The following is a 13626-nucleotide window of genomic DNA, read 5'->3' as shown; positions in this document are numbered from 1 at the left end:
ACTCAATGCAACAGTCTGACTCACGGTCTCATCTTACAAACAACACTGAACTCATCACACAGCAACTTAACACTCAAAAGGTGTACCTAATAAATCAACAAACATGGACCAATATGAGTTTCAAATGAAAAAAAGCAACATTTTAAAGTTTTCCCGTAATGCGTTTCGTTTGAGCAAAGCATTTCACTGGAGGCCAAGCAGCATGGAAAATGGTGGATGGCACTGCAATGCTGCCTTTGTCCACCAGAGAAAGCCAGGAGAGCCCAGAGGGAAGCTGACGTGATTGCAACACCTCAATGAATGCGTTGCTCAGATGTAATGCATTACGGGAAAACTTAAAGAGAGTTGTTTTTTTCATTTGAAACTCATATTGGTACATTTATCAGGTATACCTGTTGAGTGTTAGGTTGCTCTGTGTTGAGTTTAGTATTTTTGTAAAATGACACCACGAATCAGACTGTTATATTGAGTAATGACCTCCTGCAATTTCCAATGGGTTGACAAGCTGGCTGTGAGTGCACTGATAGCGGCACAGTATTTAAACCATTAGTAGTAGTTCTGAAGAAAAAGAGATGTCACAAGATTATAATTTTGCCATAAATTAGTTGCACCGCTGTATAAACCGCAGGGTTCAAAGTTTAAGAAAAAAGTGGCGGCTTATACAGTACATCCGAATTTACTGTACTTTTTTTACATTACAAAGTACGAGTGTTCGGCTTCCTCCATTCATGTGTACTGCATTTTATGCCTTTAATAGCCACTAAAGGTAGACACAGTTGTCTGGTTGTCTCCACATTCATGAGCAACACTTTAGATCATAGCTAAAGTTGCATCCATCAAACATGGGGGCACAATTTAATTACAAGCAACAACTACTGAACATTGACACATACACTCCTGATCAAAATGTTGATCAGGAAAAATTGCATGAATTGACATTTTGCGCTGTTGCACAATCTTAAAATTTTCATCAGGAGTGTATTAGCTTGAAGTGTTACTAGCAATGCGCATACAGCGAACATTTAGCAACTTCATCACCCACTTGGCCGCAGTTAATTCCGGGTTCCACCCCGCCGCGGAGACTGACGCATGCGCAGAGAGAGAGAAAGTGGAGAGAACAAGTTTCCACTCGCATAATCTAGGTATGTTCATCTTCCTTTTGAAAAGCCAAACACGATCCAATTAAGGTGTTTACACGCGTGTTTAAAAGCCAGTTTTACGCAAATTCATGCAATCATTTTTTTTTTTTAGTGCATGTAAATGTACTGAGAGTCCGCGTGGCTCTTCCATCTCCTCCTCCCCCTGCCTCCAGTCATCTCTTTGTTTGCTAACTTCAGTAAAGGCAAAAGTCATGTTAAGTATTCATACATTTACACGTGTTCATAGTTTTGTGTTACGATGGTGTTTGTCGCTCTGCTGCCGCCTTCTGTCTGTTTGCTCTCTGTGCAGCTTCAGCCGGTGTGGGTGGAGTTCCCAGCACACACCTGCTGACAATCTCATCAAGCACCCTTCATATAGCCAGCGGCAACGAGAAGCCAGTGCCAGATTGTACGCCTTGCTACCCCCTGTTACCTTTTCCGCTTGGTCCGGCTCCTTACCTGCTTCCCTGCTTTCTGGCTCCCCTTCGTTACCGCTCTGTGTCGTGTTTATGTACTTGTATAACTACCGTTGTTCCGGCTCAGGTTTGCCTGTAGTAATTCTTTGTTGTATCATAGTTATTTCCTGTCAGCCTTTTGCTGACAGCGTTTTCTGTTGATACTTTTGGTTTTGTACTTTCTGCCTTGGTTGTATTTTTCCCTTTCTCGGGTCACCTTCTGTTATTAAACCTTTTGTATCTTATTTTGGACTCCTGTCTCTGCGTTGGGATCCGCCACGTCATCCGTGGCTCCACCCCCCCGTGACAGTTTTGGGTGCCTGGAACAGATGAATTGGACTCACAAAAGATTGTTTCACTTTTCGTACATTCTGGTTTTCGTCTGACCTTTTAGGAAGAAATTAGCGAGGAAAACCGAAGTTCCACCGCGCCGTCTGACTCTCCATTTATGGTTTTGTTTTCCTGTTTGTTCGTTTATTTACATTCTGTCTCTCGCTTACAATAAGCCTAGCATAAAAGCTCGACCGCTGATGTCAAACTCAAGGCCGGGGGGCCAGATTCGGCCCGCTATCTCCTTTGATGTGGCCCGTGAAAGCCCGGAAATAATAACAATAAAATATTTTTTGTTATTATCTTTACTATTTAAAGTTTTTTTTTTAAATGTTATGATTATGATTTTCATTCATTTAAAAAACATATATACCTATATACAGGTATATATATTTATATTGTTTTATGTAAATCAATAAAATAAACTACAAGTAAAATAAACAATCTTTCTTGCTGAATGTGTTTTTTCTGTCAATTTTGGCAGAAAATTTGCAATGCATGCAGTTTCTTATTTTTTGTTGTCAACCCCATTTCAAATGAATTATACAATAGTCGTATAGTTGTATAATAGTTCTATTTTTGCTCGGCACCTTGACTTCTGATTTCAATGCAAGTTTGTTGGTAAAACAATCCAAATTGACAATGATAACAATCAAATGTGTAATAATATCGTGAGGTGATGATACGTTTATGCGGTTTCCCAGTTACAGGCGGACATCTCAGGGTAACCATAACTGCGGTGTGGCCCGCGGTGAAAAGGAGTTTGACGCCGCTGCTCTTGACTGTCCACACCATTGTCAGCGTGTGAAAACCAGCCAAAATCAGGGATCAAATACTTATTCTTCGCACTGTGCATGCAACATTTGTTTGGTGAGTCAGTATTTGCATGATCAGCTCAGACTGGTTCTAATTTTCTTATGCCCACAGTCGGTGCAGCAAAGCAAACAGGGTGCTGTGACATCATCTATCAGCTCTCTTTGTTGTACTAGGACTTTTTGAAAGTGCGGAAACGAGACATTCTCCTGTTTGGATCAAATAACAGAGAATGTACTGTATTTCTATTGGTCAAAGAGATTGATGGCTCATTCCGTTGACTGCAATGTGGCAACTGTCAGCAGCAACATCAACAAAAAGTACTGCTCAACTTTTTACTTTTTTTAAATGATAATTTTCACAGAAAAGTCAGTTGAGACAAAATACAGCAGTGTATATGAAAATGCTTTGGGACCTATGCTGCTTGAAACTGCAACGATACACAAAATTCACAGTTCGGTTCAGTTTGATACATTTGTGTTATGGTTCAATATTTTTTCAATACAAAAAAATTACCTTGCCTTTTTTAATTTTTATTTTGTTGAAAATGCCAGCATTTTTCACATTTTCAGCATGGCATCAATGTGGGAGGCGGCTCTGTGCTTGAAAATGCAACCTAAGCCAGAGTAGTCGATTGCAGATACCCTGAGCTTTCAGCACAGAGCGCCGTCAGAAGTTGATAAAATAAATATGAAACTGCGTATTGTTCGATACAGGGGTCACAGTTTGGTACGCATGTGTATTGAAGGGTTCGATACAGATACACGTATTGTTACACCCCTAGCATTTAGTAGTATTTATAAAAAATAAATAATACTACGATAAAAAAAAAAAAACTTTTTCTTGAGTATTTTTTTTCTTTACATACTAAAATGACGTTATTTTTCTTTTAAAATCATAAAATTACTGCTGAGTTTTTCATTTCTGGTGAGTTTTTTTTTTTCTTGTTAATTATATTTTTAGAATGAGCTGCAGGCCAATAAAAAAAAACATTTGCCTGCTGCAAATGGCACCCGTGCCGGGCTTTGGACATCCCTGTTTTATGCTCCACGAATGCACCTTGCGTTCTTGTCTGTGCTATTCACTTCTTTACGGGTGACTTTATCAAGTGGGGACTTAACGTGCCGTCCGTCCGACACACAGCTGCAGATATCTGCTGGAGAAGAGCTTGGTATAAAGAGAGATGGCATCGGGGCATGGGCTGGTATAAGGTTCTGATGGTATCATAACCTTGGGCAAAAGTATCACCGTTTCACGGTATTGTAATTACAGCGCTAAAATGTGTTATTTTGACATAACGGTATTGGAAAGAGAAGAAAAGTCAAGTCAGAACAGTCATTTTTCAACCATATAATAGGACACAATGAAAGATGATGAAGTTGTTATGAATTTAAAATAAATAACAAAAAAAGAAGTGAATTCTTTCCAAATAAGATGCAGTTCTCAATGCAGTCTACTGTGGCTAATCCTGCAACTCAAGTCACAACACAATAAAAAGTAAAAAACAAACAAAGCAAAATGCAAGTGGCTCAACAAGGTCGCAACATAAATTATAATAATAATAAAAACGTGTTAAGTGGTTGCTGCTTGTTGTCCAGTGGAGAGTAAACGTTTTGCACCACTTATCCTCCACTCCTTTCTCTTTCTCAATCACATCTCCACATTTGGTGATCCTCGACGCGAGTAATAGGTCGACCGACAACGGCAGCAACAGCGTAGCTCAATGCTAACAAGGCAGCTAAAACCGGTGCTATCCACACCCTCGCCTGCGGTTTCAACACACCGAAAGCCCAGTTCTGACTGCGAGGAAACACACAGAACGTGTTTCCACGTAGCGGCCGCGCTGAACCTCCACTTTTTGTCACACCGCAGGAACGGCATGAGGGACAAATTTAGTGGTTTTGAAACTTCGCGGTATACCTTGAAACCTGGAACCGGCCCAAACCTGGTCTCACCGCTGCAGCTTACGTTGTGCTGCAAACAGTCCCTTTAAATATAAGACATTTGAGAAGTTTTTGAGGTAAAATTTCCACAATTTGGACCACCGCTTGTCATAGTGGGGTGACGGTGGGTCCCGCAGGCAAACCAGTTGAGAACCACTGCCTTAATGGTAGCATTTTAACAATTTAGGTTACATTGTGTAAAAATTAAATATTGTAATTTGTAGGGTTGTGAGGGATAAACCAATGCGACCGGATATTCTGGTTTGACAAGCAAGAGATGCGGTTGCTTGGGTAGCAGCCTCCTGGATGAATAAGAATCAGCCATGAATCCTTTGATGAGTCGATTGTAGAGACATGCACCGGGTATCGCAAGACTAGCAATCGGTTGACAGTCCGTCTCTTAAACAACGCGAGAGCCTGGGCTGCCGGCCAAACGACTGTCAGTCCTGCCCCATAGCTTATCATGACTGAAGACGAGAATGGATGTAAATAGTAGCAGTGTGCTAGCTAGTCCCCGGGAAAGGTTTTCAACATATCAGCAGAACATATGTACATTATAGTGATCTAATTTAATCTTATTTATGATGTATTGTGTGAAACTGAGACAGGAACAACATCCAATTAAAAGCACTAAATGAATACAGAGCCACCGTCCACCAGTACCAGCCTGGACTTTGTTTTTCAGAGAGGTTATGTACCACAAATATGCACATTAGCACTCAATAACGTCATCAAATCTTACCTTTATGCATTCCCACATAGTAATATGTGGAGAAAAACATACTATAGTTGTCTATCTGTGTAGTGTGGGAGAAAGTTACATGGTGTGTTCAAGGGCTGTCGAACAAAGTGGGACATGGATTTCTAACTGTATGTTATTTTTTTGAATAAAATAATGGCCCATATTTCCAAAATTTATATCTATTTACATCAAATTCAATGTACTTCATTATTATTTGTATTTTTTTATTTGTGTTTTTTTTAATCATTGTGTTTGCCGGTGGTTGGAGACGCCTGCTTTACACCAAGCTTGGGTATATGATGTGCTCTTTTACACTTTTGAAAATACTGTAAGAATGCCACTTTTATAGAATTGGCTTCTTTTTTTTATAACCTAATATTAATGTCTACATCAACAAACGCAATTGTACAATCATATCGTATCGAATCGTCTGTACGCTGTATCGAATAATTTCAAAACGTTCTTTTTAAAAAATATATCGTTTTTTAATCATATCGTAACCCGTGTAGCTAGATGCATGTGGAATTGTCTATCACAAAGAGATTTGTTATGAGTGACATGTAATGAAAAGTACACGTTCAAGTTGTTAAACGGTCAGTGCCCCATTTCAATCATTGCATTATTACAGTAACTTCAAAGTTGTGCTCTGCTTACAGTATTTGCAGGACTTGAATGTTGTATGTACGTGCGATGGATTAGAATTTCTATTTCTGCCCTTTAAAGAATTTGTAGAATTGTTTCATTTGAATTCTACGTTGTTTTACTTTTTTTATACGTACAGTGCCGTATGCCACCAACAGCAATCATGTTGACCTTGGAGGTACATTTAGCATTTTCATCTCTCGCCAAGTCTCACCTGTCTTCCAAGTGCTGCCCCGTGGATGTTCTCCTGCTGCTGCTGGGCGATGGTGACCCCCAGAACCAGGGTGTGTACCCCGCAGGTGACAGTGGCAATGAGCACAATGGGAGTCAGCCTCAATGGCAGCGTTAGGAAAAAGGAAAAACTGAAGAAAGCCTGCCAGCCCACCGTGTCGCTGGCCTGGTGAAAGCGGGCATAGTTCAGACCCAAGTAGCAGAATATTTGGGCCGCTATGAGCACCCACAGGGCGTAGGGCACCACCCGCCTCGAGATCCGATCCGGCAGCAGCCCGAATCGGCACAGCAGGTAGAGGACGACGTCGGCAAGCAGTCCAGCTGACGCCACCAAGACGGACGCCAGTTTGTCGCTGGTGTAGACCACTGCACACATGACGATGATGAAGCTGTCGAAGAGCGCCGCAAACACAACGAGAACCAGCAAGGTGTCGTGTCTTTGGCGCCTGAAGTAGGTCTGGTAGAGGTTCTCCAGTGACTCTGGCGCAAAGGTGAGGCGCATGAATCGGGGCAGGCAGAGGCAGCATCCTGAGCTTCTCACCGTGACCTCATGCGTTCGTCCCACTGCCTGACCGGGGTCAGAGGGCAGAGTCACGGAGCAGTCTGCGGAATACTCGGCTGAGTACTCGGGCTCGGAGAAGGCTCGGTTGCGAGGCATGCTGGACGTTCAGAGTCGGCGGTTCCTGCCTGCTCTTTGTCCAACTTGACACCTGCTTGTTTTGTCACGGCGGCAAATCAAATTCTGGGATGCATGGTCTCTCCGCGTAGGTGTACGGAAACACTCGCTTCTGCAGATCTGCTTACATTGCTGCGCCCGTGCTCACTGCTTGGATTTGTTGGCGTCGGGAGTCAGTCCTGTGTCGTCTCCGCAGGCTGGCCACACCTCTTCAGCGACATGATCCAGAGATTGTCTCGTTTCCACATTCAGCATCAGCAATGTGACCGTGTCACTGGCTCATTTCCATAGTGGCACTCCACGGTGATGTAACCGGTCTGAGTGGGCACCTTCCATAACTCGAGTGCAGCTGGCCAGATGACAGAATGGCCTCCTCGCTTTTCCTCATCCTGCTGGACCAGACGTTTTTTTGCAAGATGGCTTTCCATCGTTGCGCCTCACATGGCCTGAATGAACAGGAAGATACGGAGGGGGTTTTCACCATGAAACAATAAGGCGCTCCACCCATTTAATCGGGGCCACATAATAAAAAATGAACGTACGCAAGATATTCTAACAACTTGCATGTATTTCAAGAAAAACTGCATCTCAGTTTTGTGAAAAGCCAATTTTTAAGCTCTAATTTTCCCCATTATTTCCCCAATATTTCAACTTTCTTCTTAAATAATCTTCGAAAATATTATTTTCTTAATATTATAACTTTATTCCCATAATATTATAACTTTTTCCGCAACCTAACTTTCCAAAAAAGGCAACTTTATTTTGTTATGTGTCTCATATTACGATAAAAAAAAATTAAAATAGAACACAGTTTTTCTTTAATATAAGTTTCTAAAATTACATCACTTTTCCTCATAATATTGCAAGTTCATTCTCATAAAATGTAGTCTTTTTTTCTTGTTAGAATGCAACATTTTTTCTTTGAATATTTTGACTTTACTCTCGTAAAATTACAGCATTTTTTTATTTTCCAACCATTTCAACTTGTACATTTTCTTCTCTTAATTATGACCTTATTCTCATAATATTTTGAATTTATTGTCATAGCTTTTCCCACAACATAATTTTCCAAAAATTACAGCTTTATTCATTTTGTTTGTTTTTCAAAAATTTGCAACTTAAAAAAAAAATAACGTCTTTTTTCTTTAATATTTCAAATGTATCATCAATGCACCACATATTACGTTATTCTCACAAAATTTTTTCTTGTTAAATTACAACATTTTTTCCCTTAATATTTTGGTCACACTTTACAATAAGGTGCACAAAATTACAGTAGTCAATGAGGAACGAACCTACCTAACCCTAACCACTACTCATTAGTTAGTCATTAGTTCCTCAGTAACTACTACTACTACCATTTTTGTGTACCAATTGTAAAGTGTGACCAATATTTTTACTATATTCTTGTAAAATCAAAGCTGATTTTTCCATTTTTGGTGTCCATTTGATTTTTTAAAAAGTTATTTTGCTAAATTATATTTATAGAAGGTAATACTGTGAGAAAAAAAGTTTGAATTTATAGGAATAACAGTAAAAAAAAGTCCTAAATTTACGATAATAAGTCATAAATTTATGAGACTAAAAGTCATAAATTTACAAGAAAAAAGTCGTAACTTTATGAGGAAAAAGTCATAAATTTACAAAAATAAAAGTCGTAAATTTGCAAGAAAAAGTCATAACTTTGACAAAAACGTCACACATTTACAAAAATAAAAGTCATAAATTTACATGAAAAAAGTTGTAACTTTGTGAGAAAAAAGATGTATATTTACAAGAAAAAAAGTCATAAATTTACAAGAATAACGGTTGTAAATTTACGAGAAAAAAAGTCATAATATTACCTTTGACCCCGTTTTCATGCCGTCCCAGGCAATGCCTGTCACCTAAAATAATCTGAGCTTTCGAGAATAAAGTCGTAACTTTACGTTGCCTCAGACAGGTATGAAAAGGGGGGACTTATGTGGAGGGGGAGGGGTAAGGAAGGTGGAAGCGCAATGATGCTAACCCATGCTAACCTGTTTGTGCTCAACTGCTGTGTTTTGCTGCCACGTTATTAATAAAAGCTTGCCTGAAGCAAGAGGAAAGTTTCCTTCCTTCCTGAAGAGCTATGCTCTATTTTCCACACCATCACACCTAATATTAACACTTTATTCCTGGAAATTTAGGAGTTTAATTCTCGTAAATTTACGACTTTTTCTCATAAATTTACGACTGTTATTCTCAAAATCTCAGGAATTTTTTTTCAGTGTGGCCATAATACTCCCTCGTAGGCGTCAAACCGAGGTTCCACTGTATGTGTTTGTGTTTAACACAACACACACCAAGGTCATCAGGATTTCTCAAGATGGATCAAAAATTATTTTATGTCTCCTTTGTGGTGACAACCCTGATTAGTTTTGTTATTGTTTGTCATTTTAAAAAAAAGGCAGCTGACAGTCAAACGTGGCTATCAGTGTTGATTTAAAACGTGACCACAATGCATGAATGATCTGTGCTGGAAGCAGCACGGTAAGGTACTGTTGTCATCAGCATCCAGGATCCAGGCCGTGTTGTGGGCCTACCAGACTGCCTACATGTTGCATATCGTAAAAACACTTCCACTTTCCCGTCTTATTCCAACATTGAACGTTGCCACTGTGAGCGTCGCCTAAGCACCGTAAGCTCAAGTCGTGCGAAGGATGGAAGCTTTTTCATCCAGAAAGAACCCCATGCTCTCACTCATTCTTGAGCGTTTTTTGGAGTTTAATAATCATTTCACGCGCTATTTCACTGCGATGGGAATGTTTGTGTCTAAACCGTCCAGAGTAAATGCTGAATTAAGCTAATTTTAATTTCCCTGCTACTGCTGGAAGCTGCTTTTCAGCGCTCATGCTTCCAAATGTCGAAAAATTGTCCGTGCTTTTACCTACCGTGTGTAGAATTGGTGCTTCGTTGTTCCGTGAATGTTGTATCAAAGGCAGGAATTACAAAAAATGTCACTCTCTGTCTGCTGGGAATAAAGAAGTGGAACATTAAAAGTGGCCTCGACATAAAATCGGCGTTTTTCTTTTGGCTTGGGTGTTTTCCGCAGCTTCGTCAAAAAGATGCAAAGTATTACAAACACTAGTTCCGGTCCTTTCAAAATAAAACGTGTTTTTAGCGCGGTCAAGTACACAGTATACTTGTATACATATTTTTTTGACAATTGTGTATTAAACATGCATAAATAAATAATAAAGTAATAACAGTATATGATAAATACTACTACTACTACTACTACTACTACTACTAATAATAATAATAATAATAATAATAATAATAATAACTCCATCCATCCATTTTCTTCCTCTTATCCGGGTCAGCAGTCTCAGTAGGGCAGTCTGCTGGATAGCACTGCTGTAAATAGAAAAAGACAAGTAGATAAGACAAAAACAGTGAATTGGCATTGTTCAACTATAAACTGGAAGAAGCTGGAACTATTAATGCTGCACTTCAGCCAATGAGGAACGTGCAAATACTATATAAAGACATAAATATCATCTCGCCACGTTCTCCTGAACCCTAATATTGTGTATCGACCCGTCTCATGAGCTGAGCGTCTCGTGACACCCCGAGTGCTTACCTTTTTCAAAAAATAACCAATAATGTATTCGAATAAATAAACAGAGAGTTTACTAAAAATAATATAACAGACACAAATTAATGATTATGGGAAGCTGATATTACCCGTCATTGTTGTGTAATACAAATAAATAAATGCAAGAGTGTTCATGTAAAGGACATAACCAATGCAATGGAATCTGCCTGGCAATGTTACGTAAAAGAAACAAACGCGTGACAATGAGCCTACATTGCTAATAGGCTTGTATTGATTGTTCCATTCAAACCCTGCGCTTCCTGTGATCGATGGAGATTGTTTGGCCATCTACCAACAACTTTTTAATCCGCATGATCTGGCAACAAGGTTATTTTGGAATTTTCCATGCCACTAGACTAAAAATAATGTTTATAAAAATCTGTATTTATACATTGACAATTGTAGAGCTACAAGTATGTAATTCAATGACTTTCAGCAAGTGAAATGATTATGCATCATTTGTGTGCATTCAATGTGACACTTACTGTACGGTTCAACTGGCCTCACTAATACACCAATACATTATCGGTCGATATCAGCAGTGGGATTTTTTTTTTTTTTTTTTTTTTACAGTTTTACACCAAAATAATATCATTTTTTAAAATGTAAATTAAATATACTTTGGAATTTGAATCTATATATGTCGTTGAGGTTGGTGTTAATTTTTATGATTTTAGGCAAAAAAAACAATATTTTTCATCAACAAACTTATTTGTGAACAATTTAACAACATATAAATACAACAATATAAGACAATGTAAGGCAAGGCAAGTTTATTTCTAGAGCACCATCCGTACACAAGGTCTTTGAAAGTGCTTTACAGAAAAAAAGGGTAAAATCACTTGATAAGATCATGCCACAAATTTTTTTTTAAATCATTACATAAAATTCCATAAATCATTCCATAAAGCAAAAAAAAACAAAAAAAATGAAGAGTGCAAATCAAATAGTTTGAGTTGTGATGTGCACAGTTGAAAAGAAGTGTTTTCAGCCTGTATTTGAACATTGCCAAAGTTGAAGACTCTCGCACATCTTCTGGAAGACTGTTCCAGATTTTGGCAGTATAAAACTGAAATGCAGCTTCACTGTGTTTAGTTTTAACCGTGGGCACCCGCAGTAGACCTCTCCCTGAGCTTCTCAGAGCCCGAGATGGTTTTCGTGGCTCTAACATGTCAGAGATGTACTTTGGAGCAAGACCATGAAAAGACTTGTACACAAGCAAAGCTGTTTTAAAGTCTTTTCTCTCAGCGACAGGAAGCCAGAGTCCTGGCTCTAGTCAGGACTCGAGCAGCTGCATTGTGGATGTGCTGCAGCAGTTTTACAGCTGGTTTAGAGAGCCCGGTGAGAAGGCCGTTACAGTAGTCTAGCCTGCTGGAGACAAAGGCATGGATGAGTCTCTCTAAACCTGCCTTAGACACTATTCCCTTGATTTTGGCAATGTTTTTAGGTGGTAAAAAGCTGATGATGTTATTTATTTGATGTGGCTGTTAAGGTTCAGATCTCAGTCCATTATTACCCCTAGATTTCTAACCTGATGATTAGGTTTTAGAGAAAGCGTCTCAAAGGTGCCTAATTAAACTTTCTTTTTGATTCTGTGCGACAATGATTTCCGTTTTGTCTGAGCTTAGCTGGAGAAACGCTGGGCCTCATTCACAAACATCTTCTTAAAAGTCTTCTTAAGAACTGTACTTAAGAAGGCGTTAGGTTAGAAACTGCACCACATTCACGACACGTTCTTAAGTAGGGATAATCGTTCGCACCGGTGTTCTTAGGTTGATGAATGCCAACTGCGATGCCCGTGCATGTAAGGCCTAATTTGCATAGGTCACCGCCTATTATTTCCTATATAAGGTCAAAAATGTGCCTTATATAGGAGACTGAGAAGCAGCTGGACAACAAATGAAAGAAAAACTTCAATTCTACTGAAATAGAGGTGCTTTTACAAGGAGTGAGCGAACACAAGGCCACCTTATTTTCACGTGTATCCACCGGTCATCAGGCCATCCAAAAAGAGTCGGCATGGAGCACCATTGCAGGAAACATAAATGCCGTTTCCACGGAGAAACGCACCACCGCAGAAGTTAAAAAGAAGTGGTTAGACTTAAAATAGACAAAAGAAAAAAAATTTGACTGCACCGGAGGGATCTGGAGGAAACGGGAGGTGGGCCATCAATCAGAAACCAAACCATTTCAGAAACTCTACAAAATATTTACACAATCATGATGGAAAAATAAAGTCAAAATACATAGTTTGTGTGTGACAATGTATTTTTTCTGTGGTTATATTTGATTAGACGCTGCCTAATTAATACAGCAGCCCCGTGCTCTGGCTCAAGACGTGGCTGGGGGCGCATGTCGTTATCTGGGGGTGCTACGTGCGCAATAGGCACACCACGTTTCATTGCAATGTTATTCTGATGATCCTGCACACCTGCAAGAACAGAGAGGGAAGCCTGAAGCCTGAAGCGGGACATCAAATATTCTTCGCTTTCATCAAATAAATCTAATGGTCCCTATACATTCTCTCTCTGCGCAGTGCACGTTTTGATGAATTGGGATTTCAATATATATTTATCCATGGAGTATATTTTAGTTGTTTTGATGATAAATAATTTTTGGGATATTTTATTTACACTACATTTTTTGGGATCAGGTTGCAAAATCCATCATGAGGGCGATTGCGCATTGAAAGCGCAAGCTTTGCTTGTGCGTAAGAGTCCTCCTGAGCGTTCGTAGAATTTGTTCTTAGATCTAAGAACTGTGAGTTAAGAACACGTTTCGTGAATGCCAAAAATCTTCGTAAGAAGGCTTTAAGAACACATTTATGCGTAAGAACATTTCGTGAATGAGGCCCACTGATCTGTTTGGTGCAGTGACAAAGTAAATCTGCAGGACCATGTTCACCTGCCGTCAGTGACACGTAGATCTGAGTGTGGTCTGCATAATTTTGGTAGGACACATTGCAGCTGCATATTAGCTGGCCTAAAGGCAGCATGTACAGATTGAACAATAGGGGTCTTGATTGATTGAATCCTG

The 13626-nt window shown here is 39.5% G+C and overlaps 1 protein-coding gene across 2 annotated transcripts in view; it reads right to left on the bottom strand.

Moving 5' to 3' along the window:
- adcy3a (adenylate cyclase 3a) overlaps window positions 1-10421 on the bottom strand; it is a 34961-nt gene extending 24540 nt beyond the window's left edge. Inside the window, exons 1-2 of one of the 2 annotated variants that reach the window (XM_054780939.1) lie at window positions 9884-10421; window positions 6279-7417 (exon numbers count right to left, since the gene is read on the bottom strand). In XM_054780939.1, coding sequence (XP_054636914.1) covers window positions 6279-6953 — 675 coding nt within the window. In that variant the 5' untranslated portion in view covers window positions 6954-7417; window positions 9884-10421. The remainder of the gene's footprint in view (window positions 1-6278; window positions 7418-9883) is intronic. The other variant, XM_054780938.1, reaches the window with a different exon arrangement.
- Between the last annotated feature and the right edge of the window lie 3205 nt (window positions 10422-13626).

The sequence above is a fragment of the Dunckerocampus dactyliophorus genome, chromosome 7 (assembly GCF_027744805.1).
Source record: "Dunckerocampus dactyliophorus isolate RoL2022-P2 chromosome 7, RoL_Ddac_1.1, whole genome shotgun sequence".
Classification (NCBI taxonomy): domain Eukaryota; kingdom Metazoa; phylum Chordata; class Actinopteri; order Syngnathiformes; family Syngnathidae; genus Dunckerocampus; species Dunckerocampus dactyliophorus.
This window is presented reverse-complemented; position numbering and strand designations above follow the sequence as displayed.